The sequence below is a fragment of the Anolis sagrei genome, chromosome 1, assembly GCF_037176765.1.
Source record: "Anolis sagrei isolate rAnoSag1 chromosome 1, rAnoSag1.mat, whole genome shotgun sequence".
In the NCBI taxonomy this organism is placed as follows: Eukaryota; Metazoa; Chordata; class Lepidosauria; order Squamata; family Dactyloidae; genus Anolis; species Anolis sagrei.
Window position 1 is genome coordinate 20690903 of NC_090021.1, and position 20963 is coordinate 20711865.

At 42.1% G+C, this 20963-nt stretch overlaps 1 protein-coding gene across 1 annotated transcript in view; it reads right to left on the bottom strand.

The window, feature by feature from the left end:
* PPP1R21 (protein phosphatase 1 regulatory subunit 21) overlaps positions 1-18258 on the bottom strand; it is a 64036-nt gene extending 45778 nt beyond the window's left edge. Inside the window, exons 1-6 of the mRNA XM_060754548.2 lie at positions 18119-18258; positions 12887-12955; positions 11250-11396; positions 8254-8355; positions 4521-4685; positions 3666-3724 (exon numbers count right to left, since the gene is read on the bottom strand). Of these exons, the coding sequence (XP_060610531.2) occupies positions 3666-3724; positions 4521-4685; positions 8254-8355; positions 11250-11396; positions 12887-12955; positions 18119-18178 (602 nt within the window). The 5' untranslated portion in view covers positions 18179-18258. The remainder of the gene's footprint in view (positions 1-3665; positions 3725-4520; positions 4686-8253; positions 8356-11249; positions 11397-12886; positions 12956-18118) is intronic.
* Positions 18259-20963: the final 2705 nt, after the last annotated feature.

Genomic DNA, 20963 nt, shown 5'->3' on the forward strand with positions numbered 1-20963 from the left:
AGGCAACTTGGACATATTGAACAACTCCTCACCCCACCACCAATTGTGCTAACTAGGGCTAACCTTGCTTTTTTTGTGTGTGTCAGGAGCGACTTGAGAAACTGCAAATCGTTTCTGGTGTGAGAGACTTGGCCATCTGCAAGGACATTGCCCAGGGGATGCCTGGAATGTTTTTTGGAATGTTTTACCTTTCTTATGGGAGGCTTCTCTAATGTCCCTGCATGGGGAGCTGGAGCTGACAGAGGGAGCTCATCCACGCTCTCCCCAGATTAAGACCTCCGACCTGTTTGTCTTCAGTCCTGCTGCCATAAGGATTTAACCCATTGCGCCACCAGGGGCTGAGCTGTGATCAATCAATATGTGGAGGGGCACAACTGTCTACCTTTGAACTAGAATATTTCTGAGTACAGTATTTGAAGGTATGATGGAATCATAGTTGAAGGCCAAAAGTACATGTGTGACTAGTAGCAAAATTTTATCATTTTTAGGATGGTGAATCTAGGCTGCATTAATAGGAGTCTAGATTGAGGGAATATAGCGCCCCCTGGTGGCACAGCGGGCTAAACCACTGAGCTGCTGAACTTGCTGACCAAAAAGTTTTCGGTTCGAATCCAGGGAGCAGCATGTGTTCCCACTATTAACCCCAGCTTCTGCCAACCTAGACGTTCAAAAACATGCAAATGTGAGTGGATCAATAGGTACCACTCCGGCGAGAATTTAACAGCACTACATGCAGTCCTGCTGGCCACATGACCTTGGAGGTGTCTACGGACAACGCCGGCTCTCCGGCTAAGAAATGGAGTTGAGCAGCACTCCCCAGAGTCAGACACGACTAGCCTTAATGTCAGGGAAAACCTTTTCCTTTACCTTAGATTGTAAAAGTACCATGCTATTCTATTTTGACAAGAATGATTGACAACTGGAAAATAGAGGGAGAAAATGTGGAAGCCGTGACAGACTTTGTATTTCTAGGTGCAAAGATTACTGCAGATGCAGACTGTGGCCAGGAAATCAGAAGACGCTTACTTCTTGGGAGGAGAGCAATGTCCAGTCTTGATAAAATAGTAAAGAGTAGAGACATCACACTGGCAACAAAGATCCGCCTAGTCAAAGCCATGGTATTTCCTATAGTAACCTACGGATGTGAGAGCTGGACCTTAGGGAAGGCTGAGCGAAGGAAGAGAGATGCTTTTGAACTGTGGTGTTGGAGGAAAGTTTTGAGAGTGCCTTGGACTGCGAGAAGATCCAACCAGTCCATCCTCCAGGAAATAAAGCCCAACTGCTCACTGGAGGGAAGGATACTAGAGACAAAGTTGAAGTACTTTGGCCACATCATGAGGAGACAGCAAAGCCTAGAGAAGACAATTATGCTGGGGAAAGTGGAAGGTAAAAGGAAGAGGGGCTGACCAAGGGCAAGATGGATGGATGGCATCCTTGAAGTAGACTGACCTTGAAGGAGCTGGGGGTGGTGACGGCCGACAAGGAGCTCTGGCGTGGGCTGGTCCATGAGGTCACGAAGAGTCGGAGACGACTGAACGAATGACAACAACATTCTATTTTGGTCAGACATCACCTGGAATACTCGCTTCTGGTGTGAGAGAATTGGCAGTCTGCAAGGACATTGCCCAGGGGATGCCCGAATGTTTTACCATCCTGTGGGAGGCTTCTCTCATGTCCACGCATGGGAAGAGAGTTTCTCAAGTCACTTCTGACACGAAAAAAAAGAGTAAAACCTGGAATACTGTGTTCAGATCTGGGCACCACAGTTCAAGAAGGTTGTTGACAAGCTAGAATGGGTCCAGAGCAGGGGTACCAAAATGTTAATATTTATTCACTGATTTTTTTACTGTATTTTAATAGGTCTGGAAGCCAAGCCCTACAAGAAAGACTAGGTACGTTTAGCCTGGAGAAGGGAAGGTTCAAGATGACATGACAGCAGTGTTTAAATATCTGAAAAGGTGTCATACTGAAGATGGAACAGGTTTGTTTTCTGCTGTGCTAGAGACTAGGACACGGAGCAATGGATTCAAATTGCAGAAAAAGAGATTCCATCTAAACATTTAGAAGAACTTCTTGATGTTAAGAGCCATTCAGCAGTGGGATATACTGCCTTAGTATGTGGTGGAATTTCTTAAGCAGAGGCTGGATGTATCTGTTGGGAGAAGTTTGATTATATTTTCCTGTGTCTCAAGGAACTGGACTAGTTGGCCCTTGTGGTCTCATTCAACTCCATGACTCTAAGCTTCGAATTGAAACAATATTTAAAATGGTTTAACAGTTGAGCATTTTTTTCAAGATGATGGATTAAAAGGTAAAGGTTTCCCCTGTCCAACTCAAACGGGGAGGGGTGCTCATCTCTACTTCTAAGCCGAAGAGCCAGCGCTGTCCATAGACGCCTCCGAGGTCATGTGGCCAGCGCCGTTACCTTCCTGCCGGAGTGCTACCTATTGATCTACTCACATTTGCATGTTTTCGAACTGCTAGGTTGGCAAAAGCTGGGGCTAACAGCGGGAGCTCACCCCACTCCCCGGATTCAAACCGCCAACCTTTCGGTCAGCAGGTTCAGCAGCTCAATGATTTAACCTGCTGCACCACCAGAGGGCCCTAAGTACATGAATGCCTTTATCTTATGTATTTTTGCAATTCAATCTCACTCCATTTCTCTAAATTAATCAAGCATCCATGTTCAATATTTAAATCTGAGAACAAGTGTGGGGAACCTTAGCTCAAGAGCCAAATTTAATTTCAGAGAGCTTCTCTAGGGTCACATTCCAATGCTTAAAGATGGGAAAGGAAGGGACTAAAGAGCTTGTACGTCTTCAAGTAGTTTCTGACCAATGGCAATAGACTGTGCTAAGAAAAATTGTCTTGCCGCAGTTTGTTCAGAAGAGGTTTGTCATTGCCTTCCACTGAGCCTGAGAGAGTTAACCCAGTGGGTTTCAAGGCGACACAGGAATACAAACTCCGGTCTCCAGAGTCTTTATCTAATGCTCAAACAACTGCTCTGTCTCTACTAGCATCCTTTAGCTCAGTGGTTCTCAACCTATGGGTCCCCAGGTGTTTTGGCCTACAACTCCCAGAAATCCCAGCCAGTTTACCAGCTGTTAGGATTTCTGGGAGTTGAAGGCCAAAACATCTGGGAACCCACAGGCTGAGAACCATTGCTAGCTTAAAGTTCTTACTGCCTGTAACTAAGACCCAGAAGAAGGATTTCAATATTTCAGAATATGAAAGGGAAAATATAAAAACAAGAAGGCATCAAATTAAATATCTAACCCAGTGGTTCTCAATCTATGGGTTCCCAGATATTTTGGCCTTCAATTCCCAGAAACTCTAACAGCTGGTAAACTGGCTGGGATTTCTGGGCCAAAATACCTGGGGATCCACAGGCTGAGAACCACTGAGCTAGGCAATCCAGAAAACGTGGATTTGTCCCCAGGTTTGTCATTCCACACTACAAAGACAGGCCTTCAAACTTCTGCTCCCATGATAATGGGCCACATATGGCCCATCTATCAGATTTGGCAGCAGACGTGAATACCTGGTATGCGTCATTGCATCGCTATTCTAGAAACAAAGAACAATCCATCAAGTTGACATGCCCAGAAAACTACAGTGGGGAAAAATCTGTACACACATCAGTCTTTTTAAAAAAGAAAACATACCATTCTTCCATTCGAACCCTGCAGTCCTTGGCTTCTCGCTCTAAGGTCTGAGATTTGATCTAAAAGTGAAGCAAGGGAGAGTTGCGAGGATATATCAATAACCATTAGCAAAATCCATTTAATGTCAATATCATTTGTGCTTTTGGCCTTTTATTATTTCAAGAATTTATAAACCACAATTCTCCTAAAAGCAGCAATATATAAGTGTTAGAAACAACTACTAAAGCAATAAAATGATCACTCTGAAATAAATCACACCAAATTTGGAAAAAATACAGCAAATGAAAAGAAGTGGGTCACACATTTGATACAAAGCAACCAGCCTGTGAGGAATGGATGAAAAGGGACATTTTTAATCAGTCAAGGAATGCCAGCAGTGGTTGTATCATTAGGGTCATTCCCTCAGTTAATAAGCCATATCCTGTGACCTTACATGCAACTGCTTCACTCCTCCCTATATGTAAGCAAATAGAAAATCAGAAAACACTCATCTAACAACATTTACTATTATATTAAAACCAGAAAACTAGAACTCAGGAATAAAAACATGGACACGACACTGTAGGTAGTATAGTTGTCTTCATGTTCTGACTTGTTCAAAAGCTATTATTGGTAGTTTCCAAGCCTGGAAGTAACAGGAAACTATAGTTAGCTGAAGACCTCTTTCCCCTGATCTCATAAAAGGGAAATGGAATAAATGGTTTCTCAACTAGTCAGAATACAACCACTATAAGAACTAGATGAACATCAGTGTAGAGAGCAACACACACGGAATAAGTAACCTGAGTCCCTACAGGGAGATAGGGTGGGATATAAATAAAGTTTTATTAGTATATTATTAACTTTGAAACTTACCTCTAACTTGGCTTTATCGCTCTGCAGTTTTTCTATCGTATCCATGTACTTCCGGGTTAGGCCATCCACGACTGCTTGGTGCTGGGCAGCCTCCATCTCCAAGACCTCAAGTCTATTCCGCAGCTCAATTTCTAAGCGCTTATGCTGCTCATCCGCCTCAAAGAACTACAAAGGAAAGGTCAAGCAGGAGAAACTGTCATGGAAAGTGGGTCAGGAGAGGTCTTCACAGGAGAACCAGACATTCATCAGTCCAGGTGTTGACAGCTATCAGGATTCCTTGTGAATATTTTTAAAAAGAAAATAGCCATCAGAAAACATGGCTGTACACAGCAAGTTAAGCCTTTCTTTTGAATAGGTTTTCTAATTAAGCTCACTAATAATAATCATCTGCTATGGAGAAATAAAGCAAATGTTTCATAAAGTGCTGGTAGTAATGAGATACCTATGTTCTGGGTTTTTGTAGGTTTTTTGGGCTGTGTGGCCATGTTCTAGAAGCATTCTCTCCTGACATTTAGCCTGCATCTATGGCAAGCATCCTCTGAGGATGCTTGCCATAGATGCAGGCAAAACGTCAGGAGAGAATGCTTCTAGAACATGGCCACATAGCCCGAAAAACCTACAACAACCCAGTGATTCCAGCCACGAAAGCCTTCAACATACCTATATTCTTGTTTGTTGTATAAGAAACATAATAGATTTGAGTATCTATCTATTTACCAGGGTATACCAAATGTATCTTTTATGACACAATGGGAAAACTGGTGGAGGAGAGCAGTGATCACACTGGTTACTAGCCTAGAGGCATATCCAAAGGTCACATGCAAAAGATTTCAGCAAAATTCTATACCCGGAGGAAAAGAAATTTATTCAGACCAAATGAAAGTCTTGGAAAACCAGTCTGATTAGTTCCTTGTTAAAAGAGAAACAATGCAAATGAATGAGCAAAGACATAACACTCCTAGTGTGGACTTTCGGAACATGAAAAGTGGAAATATTTGCTTCTGAGCTGAGAAAAAAAGGAAGGGCAGGATGGTCTCAAAAAAAGGGTCTGAAGCTACAAGCACTGCAGCTTGAAGATACCATGTTTCTTCAGTTCGAAGCCACCCTAAATTGTAAAACACAACGGTAATTTTAGTATCAGGGAAAAAAAATATGGATATGGAGGGCACTTGCGATTCTAAGATATAGCTTGATTTTGAAGATGTTTACATGGGGGGAAATGTGTCTTAGAACTGAAGAAATACAGTATTAAAATCTGGCCAAATGATTGAACGAAAAGCTGAAATATGATTTCCCTCTCAATGCTAGTCCTCCATGTATCTTCAACTTCCATAAGTTTCAACGGCCTTGGCTAATGATCAGGGATTCTGGGAGCAGATGTCCAAAATACCTGGAAGACCAGAGTTTGGGAAACAATGCCAGATAGTTCAATATTATGTTAATAACTATGTTGTACCACCACTTTTTAGAACAAACACAAAATTGGTGGAATGTTATGTGGGTTCTGGGCTGTATGGCTGTGTTCTATGCTGCTAAAACACGGCCATACATCCTAGAACACCATGCAACACTCCAGTGACCCTGGCTGTGAAAGCTTTCAACAATACAAACACAAAACCAAGTATACGTCATAAGCCCCTGGTTGCCAGCTTTTCACCCCTAAGTCAAGACTACTCCAGACAAGGAAATAGTAAAGAGGGGGGATGCTTCTTATTTCCTTGCAAATACACACTATTGGCTCTTTTTTCAAGCTTTTCCCTCATGAAGACAAGTCAGGGAATGATCTCCTTTGCACATCTTTGAACCACTCTCTCTTTCTCTTCATTTGAAATTCTCCTGGCACTGGAATTAAGAGAAAGGGGCAAGATTAAGATTGCATGCTCATGTCTATGCAATTCTTTAGCTTAGCTATATCATGTCCCTTCAAGCCAAGAAACTCTATGGAAATATAGAGAGATACACTTGTGCAGGTCAGAGGAAACAATCACCACTTCTATGTTTTACATAATGGTCTCCCCATAAGGTATCCTACATGTTCTCAAAAAAAAGACGAGGGACTGGGAAGAAACAGTCATAGAAGTAACTGGATGAAGTCCTTTTAGCACCAAGCAAAGAATGGACACAATTGGTGAGGTACCACCAGCCTTTGATCCTGAAGGTATGCTTATGCTTTCGAAAGAGACTATAGAAACAAAAAGATCAGATTGGTCTTTCATAACACAGATGTTTTCTATATTCTAAATCTCCTATGAAACATGCAATTCTTTTGCTACCAGCACTGTCAGTAAAATATATTTACAATTTCCTTTAGAATTGTTCTTTGAAATGTGCATCCTCTCCACAACTCATCAATTTAATCGTATACATTTATTTATTTATCGTGTCAGGGGCAGACCAAACAGTTGCATTGCATTTTTTAACAAACAAACAAAACACAAAGTTTGCAAGCTTGGTAGTTTACATTACATTAAGACTCAACAATGCCCATTCCAAGCTTTCTCACTTCACCAAGATCACAATATTATTATATTAGATGCCCAGCATTCACTCTACAGAGCAGAGTATTACCTTTAAAAACTGTGCTGTCATTGCTTCCTAGTAGCAGCAACATCAAAGACTGATACTGATAGAAAGCATTACTGCCTAGCTCAGCCATGGGCAAACTTTAGCCTTCTAGGTGTTTTGGACTTCAACTTTCAGCCATTATGAATTGTGGGAGCTTAAGTCCAAAACACCTGGAGAGGAGAAGATTGTCCATGTCTGGTCTAGCTTAACTGCCAGATCATTTTCTAGAAGATAGCTACTTATAGAGCGCTCTATGGTCCTTGCCTTCTGACTTTTTTGCAAGCCACAAGACAATTCTGGACCATCAGCAGAAGAGGGACATAAGCTGGAGTGATGGGGTAGGTTCTGGATGTGGGAACCTCCACTACTATAGGGACTTTGGTTTGCAGCAGCTGCCCAAAGTCTCTAGCAATATCGCAGTGATCATTGAGGCGGTTCAGGTTTTTCAAGTCGCTGTACCACTGCAGAATTGGTTGTGACTGTTTTATGAGGGCTGTCAAACCTACCTGGGAAGATGCTTGCAGCCTACTGGGTTCTGCATCTCTGAGTTAGGAAATTCTGGGTCTGTTCTGAAGCACTAAACATCTGTTTACTTAGTACAAACTGTAGATGAAAAACTGAGTTATCCAGGAATATGTAATATCTCTATGCTGTCACCAAAAAAGTTTCATATGGTATTGTCAAAGGCTTTCATGGCTGGAATCACTGAGTTGTTATGAGCTTTTTGGGCTGTATGGCCATGTTCCAGAAGCATTCTCTCCTAAAGTTTCGCCTGCATCTATGGCAGGTATCCCCAGAGGTTGTGAGGATATATCACCCTGGACATTCCACAGATATATAAACCCAATTTTCCTAGTTTCCAACAGACTTCACAACCTCTGAGGATGCCTGCCATAGATGCAGGCGAAACGTCAGGAGAGAATGCTTCTGGAACATGGCCATACAACCTGAAAAACTCACAACAACCCAGCTTCATAAGATACTCTGTGAAAAGACAGTATCAGTCACTCAGATGTGTAATGTTTCCCAAAAAGCCACACATGCCTAGAGAATCAGATAACCTGTGAACTACCTGAATTCACTGGCAAAAACCAAGTTATTATGAAACACAGCCATAAAACAGAATCAAACAGCTATTCTTATCAAAATGATACGTTGAACTACCTACCTGAATGTGCAACCTCTCATTTTCCTCTATCTTCTTTTGAAGATCTTCATCAAATACATTTTTTTGTTCTTGACTCAATTGAGAGACGGGTTCACCACTTTTCTAATAAGAAACAAAAAGATACTTGTTTACTTAATATACTTACAAATTATTCCATACCAAAACCTTTGTGTATTTTCCTATATGGGGTAATTCTCTATATAGTTATTAGTGCTGCAGAAGAATAGACTAGACAGCTGGCCAAGTCCCTGGCTCAAATGTCATCAAATGTATGAATTCACCTGATACCATTTAAACAGTCACTCCCTATAATAAACACTAGCCTACTTTAATGAGTTGTTATTATAAGTCTTGAAGTCTTTATGCTAATTTCTCAGGCCTATAGAAGTAGTGCACAATTATTGACAAATAATATTCCCATGTTGAAATAAGCAAGTCCTATTTATTTATGTATATGTTTATCCTGCCTTTCAGCTAAAAACTATAGTGCTGAAAGCAGATAACATCATTGAAAACAAATTAAGCAACAAAACCACTAAAATCAATAAATAATCCTGCAACATTTGCATTTCTTCCTGCAAGCAGCCTAATGTAATGAGAATGGTGAATACTAGGTCCTGTTTATAAAACACAAACCCAGAAGCTACCTCATCTCAGTTAGCCCTTTGGTCCTTCTAGCTCAGTTTACGGTGTTTCAGGCAGAAGCCCTATCTAGAGACACCAGAAATTATTCCTGGGATTTCTGCATGCAAAGCACATGCTTTACGATGATGCTAATCACTGCCATCTGTAGAGTGCTTAAGTGTTTCTAATGCTTAACATGCGTTATCGAGCTGTAAGCATTTCAACAGCCTTGTAAGTTTAACAGTATGATTATTCCCCATTGGCAAATAGGATGGAGAAGATGTATCTGTGTGTGTGTTTTAGAGATAGAGAGAAGGGGTGTGTGTAAAGCCATATTTCAAGCTCCCACAGCAGACAAAACTCAAACCCAAGACTTCCTGTTTCGTTGCTCACTCTCTTAGCCATGATCTCCACATACATCAGACTGACATATACATCAGATCCCCCCCAAAAACATCCAATAATCTTTCTCCAGTATATCACACCAACTTCCTCCCTCAATGCTCTTTCACTCATTTCCCTCTGTTTCCATCACAGTCAGGATTTTATATTCTTATTTCTTCAATAGTGTAACAGGGAAATTAGGAAGCATGTAGAAAGTTCATAGCTTGCCAGATCCTCCTGTTTGCAGTGTATATAACATACTGTCAACACTATAAAACCATTAAATGAGCAGCATAAAATTGTACTTCAATAAACCCTGCAAGCAATGCCTCTGTTGTTTTGTCAAAGGCTTTCATGGCTGGAATCACTGGGTTGCTGTAAGTCTTCCGGGCTGTATGGCCATGTTCCAGAAGCATTCTCTCCTGAAGTTTCACCCACATCTATGGCAGGCATCCTCAGAGGTTGTGAGGTCTGTTGGAAACTAAGCAAGTGAGGTTTATATATCTGTGGAATAATGTTAAGGGTGGGAGAAAGAATTCTTGTCTGCTTGAAGCAAGAGTGAAAGTTGCAACTGGCCACCTTGATTAGCATTGAATGGCTGCTTCCTGCCTGGGGGGATCCTTGGTTGGAAGGTGTTAGTTGGTACTGATCGTTTCATGCCAGGAATTCTCCTATTTTGTGAGTGTTCCTCTTTATTTACTGTTTAGAGATTGTAATACTGATAATAATGGAAGGAAACAGCCATTAAATGCTAATCAAGATGGCCAATTGCAACATTCACACTTGCCTCAAACAGAGAAAGAGTTCTTTCTCCCACCCTGGACATTTCACAGATATAGAAACCTCACTTGCTTAGTTTCCAACAGAGGTCACAACCTCTGTGGATACCTGTCATAGATTTGGGTGAAATGCTTCTGCAACATGGCCATAGATGCCTGAATACTCACAGCAACCCAATGCCTTTCTTTTTAAACATTTTAACAAAAAGTCAGAAAGCACATGATTCACTGTAGTTGCTGAGTTAGGAGAACATCTAAGAAACAACCATAATATAACAAGAGCTGCCCAGAGGAAGAGAGTAGGGTGTAACTGTAATAGAAGTAGTACCTTTCTCATCATCCCTCCCTCAAACATGCACAATTACACCATGACATACTGCAAATGGGATTTCAGATTATACTGAAAGCACTAAAAGAAGTCCCTCTCGGGCTGCAGTTCAACGGCACACTCCGATGTAAACAAAGTTCCCTTAGTATTGTGGAACTAACTTCTGCATTATCATGCATATGATGAGAGAGAAAGAACGACGTCTATCTAAATCAAAGCAGATAATCTGGATTCAGAGACTGAGGCTTAATCTATACCACCATACAATCCAGTTTCTGAATCCAGATTATCTGTTTTGAACTGGATTATATGTGTCTATACTACCATATAATCCAATTCAAACAGATAATCTGGATTCCGAAACTGAATAATATGGCAGTGTAGATGGGGCCTGTGCCTCGGCTGTTTGAGGCATGCTGTTCTACAAAAATAGAGCGGATGCTATGAATGTAAGAGCAGCTATGTTTTCCCAAATGAGAGGCCTACCTAATTCCCACGTTAGACAACCAATGCAGCCCAGGGCAGTTCCTCAGCTATTTTTATTTAGAATTACACCACTGTTTTTCACCCTGCTGATCGTATTTAACCATCCTGACTAATAGGTACTGTGTTCTAAAAATGTGTAGAATTCCCTTTTAAAGCCACTATGCATTGTGTAAAGGTCAGGCACTCCTTCTACCTGCTCCAACTTTCCATCACTCAACTTCACTGGAGAAATCAAGATATTAGTATCATGAGAGAGAAAGAACCAGGCATAATCTTGTAAGTCTATATCGTCATCTCAACTTATTTTTTGAAACTAAAAAGCCTCTAATGTTGTCACCCTTCTTTGCAACAGACTGATTTCAGATATCTGCCCATTGGCCTTTCGTGGTACTTACCTTGTTCTTCTTGCCTTTAGATTCACTTAACACAAGTTCATCCTGAAGCAGCTCTACCCTCTTGGCCAGCTGTTGATTTCGGAAGGTCAAGCTGTCCATCTCCTGCTGCAGCTTTCTGAGTGACTGGTCCTTCATTTTCAATTGCTCCTGCATTAGCATGAAAAGTTTCATCAGGGTCTCGCATGGACTATTTTAATAATAATAATAGGTACACTTTATTTATATTCCACTCTATCTCCCCATAGCATAGGGAAGGGTGTTTGTTTTGCTGTCTGTGCCCCTGTTCAGAATATTTCCCTTTCTGCCCCTATGATAATTGGATTTTGGAAAAAAAAGTGTGTTATGGAAACAAAGATTGATGAGAAAGCTTCAGTTGAGACACCTTTTCCCCACAACAGCTCTTTCAGGAGTGGATTTCCTTTCCTGGGGTATATATCTGTCACTTCCTGTTGTCTCACACCCGTTCTTGACTACAAATCATTTGTAAGTCGGATGCTTGTAGCTTGGGAACTGCCTGTACAGACTAAAGAAACATCCTACAAATTACAATTCTTGACAGGTTCAGCAGAGGGTTTAGCCCACTCTTGGCTGTGGTCAAGAAAAAAAAAATAACCACAGCAACAGCTCTCAACAACAGAAATGAAATTTCAATCTCCATCTGTAACTGACAGTAGTGATGCAACAGCATGTGGTTTTCATCAGTTCTGCAGACTGCTGCCAATAGTCAGGGAGTCTTCTTCAGGGGGAATAACAATGAAATCCTATAAAAATGTATCAGTATGAGCAGCAGTGGGATTACTTCTAAACTTAAGAGTTGTTTCACATTGGAACCAATTCCATTTCAGAGCTTGGAGGACTTATTTTTTTCTGACTGCAACTTTCAGAATTCTCCAAGTCATCATGGCCAGCAGATATCTAACTGGAGATTTTGGAAGTTGCACTACAAGGCAGAGATTTTAGTGAGACCCACACATTTAATTACATAGGATAAAGAGAATGTGATGGCAATCATAAAGACAAGGAAGGTCAGAGATGGTGAAGGGAATGGTGAGAAGAGGTAATAGCTGGCTCCAAACTTGAATTTCTTGAAAGCCCAAGGTTTTCTCAGAGCCAAGGCATTGTAGGACAGATGACATTTTTAAAAAACAAAATACCCTTCAAAATCAGGCATTAAAGAAAGAGGAAGCTCAAAGCCAGCTTCTGGACAGGATCATAAACTTCCTCTTCTTTCCATCAACACCAATCTTCTAGATGTCAGAGAAGTCTTGTGTGAGCATGTAGACTGGTTGTTGTAGGTTTTTTCGGGCTATATGGCCATGGTCTAGAGGCATTTTCTCCTGACGTTTCGCCTGCATCTATGGCAAGCATCCTCAGAGGTAGTGAGGTCTCAGTGATTCCAGCCATGAAAGCCTTCGACAATAGCTTGTAGACTGTCAAACTATTCTTGCTATAGAATATTATGTCACAAATTTGCCTTTATAGAATGCTGGTACCATAAAGTAATCCTACCAAGCTCTGAAGGGAGCCATTTTAACCTCTGCACAGAAATGTCTCTTCTAATCAAGTAGCCAATGTGATGACCAAGCTCCCCCCCCCCCTTTTTTTTTTTTTTAAAAAAAAGTATTTTAAGGACATACCTTCAGGGCTGCTGAGTTTGCTTGTTCATCCACAACACCCTTTTTCAACACATGATTCTGAGCTCGAAGCTAGAGAAGAGGAACAAAGAGAAATCATTAACCCAAGTTGTGATGAAATATGGTTACCAGATGATCAACAGTGCAAAATCCTGACCTCTTTTTTTGGTAAATATTAAGCACGTTGAGAAGAGCACAGGACAAGAATATCTTCAGTAGGAATACAGTAAAGAATCAGATAAATTTAAGGCACCTAAAATTCAATTAAACTATCTCACTGACAAGATGAAACAGAACACTTATAGTATAAATCTGATTTGAGTTCCTAAAATGCTATCTTAGGTAAAGTACTTCTAGGCAAAGTGGCTTGATTAATAATTTGAAAGCATTAGTCCAGAGAGGAACTCTGTAATGGTTCAGTCTTGAAGGAAAGTGATACGAGGTTTAGGGTCTAATGGACTAAATAGTAGTACAGTACTAATGAATATGACCAAGCACCATTAAACTGATTTTTAGTACCATAAGGGCTTGTCATAGACTCAAGAGTGTAAAAAAACTACAAAGGTCATCCAGTCCAACCCCTTTCTGCCATGTAGGAAGATACAATCAAAGCACTCCTGACTGGTAGCCATCTAGTCTACGTTTAAAAACCTTGAACACCAATATGCCTCTTGACATTTGCCTGGTAGTCAGGCGATATGGAAAACATTTACTGGAATTAAATAGTTAAAGCATAACACACTGGTCTAATGTGTTTTCTGTGCTGTATGCACATTATGACTTTAAAATCTCAGCAACCGCTAATCAAAGCACATAATGAGTCTTAAGTGTTTTACTGAATGAGACAAAGATCTGTCTCTTCTATCAACCTACTTCCATGGTGACCAACCAGTTGCCCCCAGGAAGTCAACAAAAATGACATAAGCTTAATGACATCTTCCACTCAAATTTATTGCAACTGGTAATTAAAGGCATACTCCCTCCAATAATATAGGTAATAAAATGCTCATGATCAGTAGCTACTAATAGCCTTAATGCCCATGCATATACTATGTTCCACTCATTTCTAATAACCTCCTTTTATTCTTCCAAACAACATTTTCCCTTGTTTGCTTTTTTTCCAAAACAGAGATGGAAAAATCTAAATTCCACTTGGGGATAACTTTCATGGGAAGTGATATAAAATATATTGGATAAGGAAAAAAATTATGTGCACCATCAATAGTAGCACAAAGGGTAACGGGTTACTCCACAGTAGCGTTAGTCTTTCAGCTAGTTAGAATTTCTGCTCCCAGAAGCCCTGATCATTGGCCAAGGCAGTTGAGGCTTCTGGGAGTTGAAGTCCAAAGCAACTGGATGAGTGGAGTTTGGGAATCACTGTTCTACAGTAATGCTGCAAAGCAAATTGGAATACCAACATTTGGACAGAAACCTAAAAAGCATCTATTTCAACTACTGCTATGAAACTATATTCAGAAGGACTTTACTTTTAAAGAAAACCTAGATATCATTCTTGAGTTCAAAGAGCCATTTTCCAATAGAAAGAATATGACATAAAGTGTCCTCAAGATGCATGATGGACCTTCATGGACCTTCACTATGGATTCTGTTGACCAAGTCTGATGGGACCGATGGTCTAGCCTATATATGTCACATGGTGGAACTGAAATGAATGTTGTATCAGAAGAACACACTCCTTTCTCCATTGTATGAATGCCAATACACACTCATAAGTGGAAATTGGGTTTCCCTGCAAAGTCACTTGCAGTTTTTGACATACAGTGTGACTACTGAGTGGTGCAGGGTTGAATTTTCCAGCCTTTTATTATCTTCCATAGCAGTGGTCAGGATTCTAATCAATGACTACAATTACAGAACCAGAATTGATGGCTATTCACCTTTGAAAATAAGATTTCAACATAGTAATTTTACATCGATCAATTCCCATACATTCCAAAACTGCCATGCCCACATCAATATGGGGGAAAGCAAAGAAGGGACAGTTGGCAGAACAAATAAAAAAGAGGAGGTCTTTGCTATAGTTTTCTACCTTTAACTGCCCTATAAACCCTGTTGACAGGGTGATAGCTATATGATGTAAAAGAAAATGTACAATGTGCAAATTCCATGGAAAAGAGGAAGAACAGATGGAATGCTGAAACCAATACTAGGGTTCTAGTTCCTCAAGATACAGCATCAATATTAACGCCAAACATAGAAACTGGGAAGCAGAAAATAGCTACTACAAGGATTCATATCTACACCATGTGCCTCCGAATACATTACAGCTATCAGTGTGAAAAGAAGCTGAGAATAATAAAGTCGCAATAAGTACGAAGCTGATTACTAAATCAGACAAGATCTAGCATCTTTTCTAAATGATGCCACACATCCCTTTATAATCATATATAGTACAAAAGAAAAATCATGTTAAAACAAAAAATGGCATTGCCACATTTCTTTTTCTCCTTCTCCTTCTTTCTTTGACATAATAGACAATCTTTAAGGAATTACAAAGTTTGGTCCAGACCGATCAAGCCATGTAGGAGCCTCTATGGTACAAACTAACCAACATACATACATACTTTGACTTAGATATTGATTAGAGCAGGTATGAATCCACTCCATGGGAGACATCAGAACCAGTATGGTACCAGCACACACAGTATGTAACCTTTACAACAGCCTTTCCCAACCTCCAGAAGTAATGAGCCATTGAAAATTCTGGTTGAGGATACTGGGAGTTGTAGTCCAATACGTTTAACAACAGCAGGTTGACGAAAAGGTTCCCTTACGTCAATTTTTGAACTCTTGGGCCCCTTCCACACAGCTATATAAAATCCACATTGAACTGGGTTATATGGCAGCGTGGACTCAGATTTATTTATTTTTTTGTCGTGTCAGGAGCGACCTGAGAAACTGCAAGTCGCTTCTGGTGTCAGAAAATTGGCCGTCTGCAAGGACGTTGCTCAGGGGACCCCCGGATGGTTTGATGTTTTTATCATCCTTGTGGGAGGCTTCTCTCAATTCCCCGCATGAGGAGCTGGAGCTGATAGATGGAGCTCATCCGCCTCCCCCCGGATTTGAACCCGCGACCTGTCAGTCTTCAGTCCTGCCGGCACAGGGGTTTAACCCACTGCACCACCGGTGGGACTCGGATAACCCAGTTCAAAGCCGATACTGTGGATTATCTGCCTGGACATTTATTTATTTATTTATTTATTTATGGCATTTATATGCCGCTCTTCTCACCCCGAAGGGGACTCAGAGCGGCTTACAATATATATTTTCACACAATATATTATATTATTAGCATAGTACAATATCAGTATATATTACTATATTGCACTATACCATTATATTGTAATATTGTTAGTAATATTACATGTAATTAGATATATAATTATAATATTGAATTATTATTACTAGTATTATATTGTATTACATTATAACATTATAAATATTATATGTATATACAATATACTATATTATATTATTAGTAAAGACATTCTGGGTTATATGGCGGTGTGGAAGGGCCCTGTGGTGGAGAATAGGGCCCCTTCTACACAGTTGTATAAAATCGAAATTGAACTGGAATATATGGCAGTGTGGACTCAGATAACCCAGTTCAAAGAAGAAAATGTGGATTATTTGTCTGGATATTCTGAATTATATGGCTCAGAATATCATAGAATCATAGAATCAAAGAGTTGGAAGAGACCTCATGGGCCATCCAGTCCAACCCCCTGCCAAGAAGCAGGAATATCGCATTCAAATCACCCCCGACAGATGGCCATCCAGCCTCTGTTTAAAAGCTTCCAAAGAAGGAGCCTCCAACACACTCCGGGGCAGAGAGTTCCACTGCTGAACGGCTCTCACAGTCAGGAAGTTCTTCCTCATGTTCAGATGGAATCTCCTCTCTTGTAGTTTGAAGCCATTGTTCCACGTCCTAGTTTCCAGGGAAGCAGAAAACAAGCTCGCTCGCTCCTCCCTGTGGCTTCCTCTCACATATTTATACATGGCTATCATATCCCCTCTCAGCCTTCTCTTCTTCAGGCTAAACATGCCCAGCTCCTTCAGCCGCTCCTCATAGGGCTTGTTCTCCAGAACTTTTATCATTTTAGTCGCTCTCCTCTGGACACATTCCAGCTTGTCAATATCTCTCTTGAATTGTGGTGCCCAGAATTGGACACAATATTCCAGATGTGGTCTAACCAAAACAGAATAGAGGGGTAGCATTACTTCCCTAGATCTAGACACTAGGCTCCTATTGATGCAGGCCAAAATCCCATTGGCTTTTTTTGCCGCCACATCACATTGTTGGCTCATGTTTAACTTGTTGTCCACGAGGACTCCAAGATCTTTTTCACACATACGGCTCTCAAGCCAGGCATTGTCCCCCATTCTGTATCTCCTCATTTCGTTTTTCCTGCCAAAGTGGAGTATCTTGCATTTGTCACTGTTGAACTTCATTTTGTTAGTTTTGGCCCATCTCTCTAATCTGTCAAGATCGTTTTGAATCCTGCTCCTGTCCTCTGGAGTATTGGCTCTCCCTCCCAATTTGGTGTTGTCTGCAAACTTGATGATCATGCCTTCTAGCCCTTCATAAAGATGTTGAACAGGACCGGGCCCAGGACGGAACCCTGCGGCACTCCGCTCATGGCAGAAAATCCCACATAATCTGAGTGTGGACTCAAATTATCAGACATTGTGGGATTTCCTGCCTTGATATTCTGAGATATAGGGCTGTGTGGAAGGGCCCTAGGTTGATAACGTAGAGACACAACCCACAACTCTTCATAGGCTCACCCACCACACCCACTAAGCAGAGATGCTTAGATCTGGACCTGGGGTTTTCTATATATACATATTTTCTACCCATTCAGGGCCCTTCCCTTCCCATACAGCCATATAGCCCAGCATATCAAGGCAGAATAACCCACAATACCTGCTTTGAACTGGAATAGCTCAGTCCACACTGCCATATATCCCGGTTCAAAGCAGATCATGTGGGATTTTATTCAGCTGTGTGGGAAGAGCCTCAGAGGGACCTGTTTCCTGCTAACCAATAAACCAGGCATTGGAGAAACTGCTGCAACAGGGCGTTCTGGGCTTCGCGTTCGGGAACTGACCCTCCAGGGCTTCCGTAACCGGGTACATTCTCAATGGAGGGGAATAAGAGGGGGCAGCGCTACTATGGGGAAGGGGCCTCCGCTCTGTGCCGTGTCCCGGTACCTTGGAATACTCCTGCGCAAGCTTCTGGTATTTGCTTTGCAGCTCGGCGGCGGCCGCCATGACGAGAAAGCCGCCCCGCCGCCGTTCTGCCCACCGCTCCGGCCTAGAGACGCACTTCCGGGTTGGGAGGCGGGGCCGTGCGTGCTGACGTCACCCCGTCGCCTCGCTTTGGTCGCGAGCCAGCCGCCATGTTGGTTTCCTGGGCTCTCAACCTGAGAAAGGGGAAGAGCTTGGTCACCGTGTCAGGAGAGGGGGCGTGGCGTATACGAAACCACGCCCTCTTATTTGCATAACAGTCTCTTATAGGCTCCAGCGGCCGCTATGGCAACCGGCTTGCTTGAGTGCACATTCCCTTTTCTTAATGGAGCTACGGGGTCTCCCGCTCTGGCCTTGAGCAGGGGCTGTTTGGAATGCGAAGGGGGAAGGTTGCCATGGCATCGCGAGACCCTTTTCCAGGCCTAAGTGGAGGAAGGAGGCCTACAGCCCCATTATTCTTTCCACCCTCTTTCAAAGATCCACCCAGAGGAAAAGTGTTCCTGCCATACATCAAGGGAACCACTGGCCGCATAGGGAAGCTGATGAGGACACACAACATACAAACTATCTACAGAAAATCCAACAAATGCTCCATTTAGCAAAGGACAAGAGGGATCCTCTCACTTCTGCAGGAGTCTACTGTATACCATGCAGATGTGGACAAGTCTACATAGGGACTGTGCTGGTACAGTTGTACCAGGAGCTCCAATTTTGTTTGCTTTGCGTTTAAATGTTTGTTTGCAATCCCAAGCTTGGGATTTTGCAGCAGGGTGGCTTCCTGTTATAGTTTGCAATCATAGGGCAAGCCACCTGTCAATTATAGTGAGGTTCCCTGGTCCCACCCCTTTTTGAGTTTTAGTGGGAATAGGAGCCATTTTGAGTTCAGTGTACACAGAGCAGCTTTTGCACAGGACATAAAACCTAGAGCTCCTGTAGAAAGCTTCGTCTTCTACGGCTTAGCTGGGGAGATATACAGCCTGACGTGAGTTCTACAGCCTTACAGCTCCTTCGCTGAGGGAGTTTAGCTGGCCATCACAGCAACCGTATCTTGGGAAGTCTGACTTGGCCACGGTAGTCCACGCTCTGGTTACATCCCGTTTAGACTACTGCAATGCTCTCTACGTGGGGTTGCCTTTGAAGACAGCTCGGAAGCTCCAACTAGTCCAACGCTCGGCAGCCATGATTTTAACAGGAGCGGAGCGCAGGGTGCATACAACCCCCCTGCTGTACCAGCGCCACTGGCTGCCGATCTGCTACCGGGCTCAATTCAAGGTGCTGGCATTTGCCTATAAAGCCCTAAACGGTTCCGGCCCAAGCTACCTATCCGACCGCATCTCTGCCTATGAACCCACCAGGACTTTGAGATCTTCCGGGGAGACCCTGCTCTCGATCCCGCCTGCTTCTCAAGCTCGGCTGGCGGGGACGAGAGATAGGGCCTTCTCGGTGGTGGCTCCTCGGCTGTGGAACACCCTTCCCGTGGACATCAGGCTAGCCCCCTCCCTGCTAATATTCCGCAGGAAGTTAAAGACCTGGCTATTTAAGAAGGTATTTGATCAAGAAGTGCAATGACTGGCAATTGACCATAGGAATGGAACAACGGAAATGATATCGGATTGTGGCTTGACGATGAGATGATTCGGAATGTAGTAGTAATTTTGTAGTAATGTTGTTGTTTTGATAAGATGTTTTTTATGATTATGATGAATTGTAGACTGTTTTGCACTATGCTTTGTAGATTGTACTTGTTTTTTCATGTTGTACACCGCAATGAGTCGCCCTTGGGCTGAGAATTGCGGTATATAAGCGCAGTAAATAAATAAATAAATAAATAAATAAATAAACCTGAACTCCTTCTTTTCCCCTGGAAGTCTACAAAGCTCTGCTTGGCAAGGGTCGCTTGCAGAAGCCAGACGCAGTTGGTACCGGGTGCAGGGGCTCCATGCCAACAGAGGCAAAGACAGACTGCCCAGATTGGAAGTTAGGATTTCCCCATTAGTTAATTACAGTTAAGAAGACAGTGCCTGTTCCCAGTGAACAAGATTGCAAGAACCAATAGACTGTTAAGAAAGCTTGAAAGTAATGGAACAATGGACGACGAACCTGGACTACGCTTGGATGATGAGAAGATTGGGTACGGTGGTTTTTTGTAATAATTGTGCATTGTAATTGCTTATTGGTAATTTATGGATAATGTGTTAAGTCAGTTGTTATATGTTGTATGGAACCACTGCTGTTTCTACTGTTTTTACTGTTTGTGAACCGCCGTGAGTCGCCTTCAGGCTTGAGATACAGCGGTATATAAGCAAAGTAAATAAATAAATAAATAAATAAGTACCTGTTCGTTTTCATCAATAAAGAACTTTGTTGGATTTACTTTAAGCATTCTAAAGACTCTGTTTGGGGGAATCTAAGGGCCTTTAATCTGAGGCAGCCCTGGCGTCCCGTTGGGCACACAGAATTTATGTCCTGTCTACAGTCATATGCACAGGCCCAGCGTGCGACAGCACAGGGACCACCAAACGCAGCATTGCCCAAACACAAATCAAGGAACATGAAAGGCACTGCAGACTACTTCAACCAGAGAAGTCAGCCATAGCAGAGCACCTGATGAACCAGCCTGGACACAGCATATTATTTGAGAACACAGAAATGCTGGACCACACCAACAACCACCATGTCAGACTACACAGAGAAGCCATTGACATCCACAAGTATGTGGACAATTTCAACAGAAAGGAGGAAACCATGAAAATGAACAAAATCTGGCTACCTGTACTAAAAAACACTAAAATCACAACAGCAAAAAAGC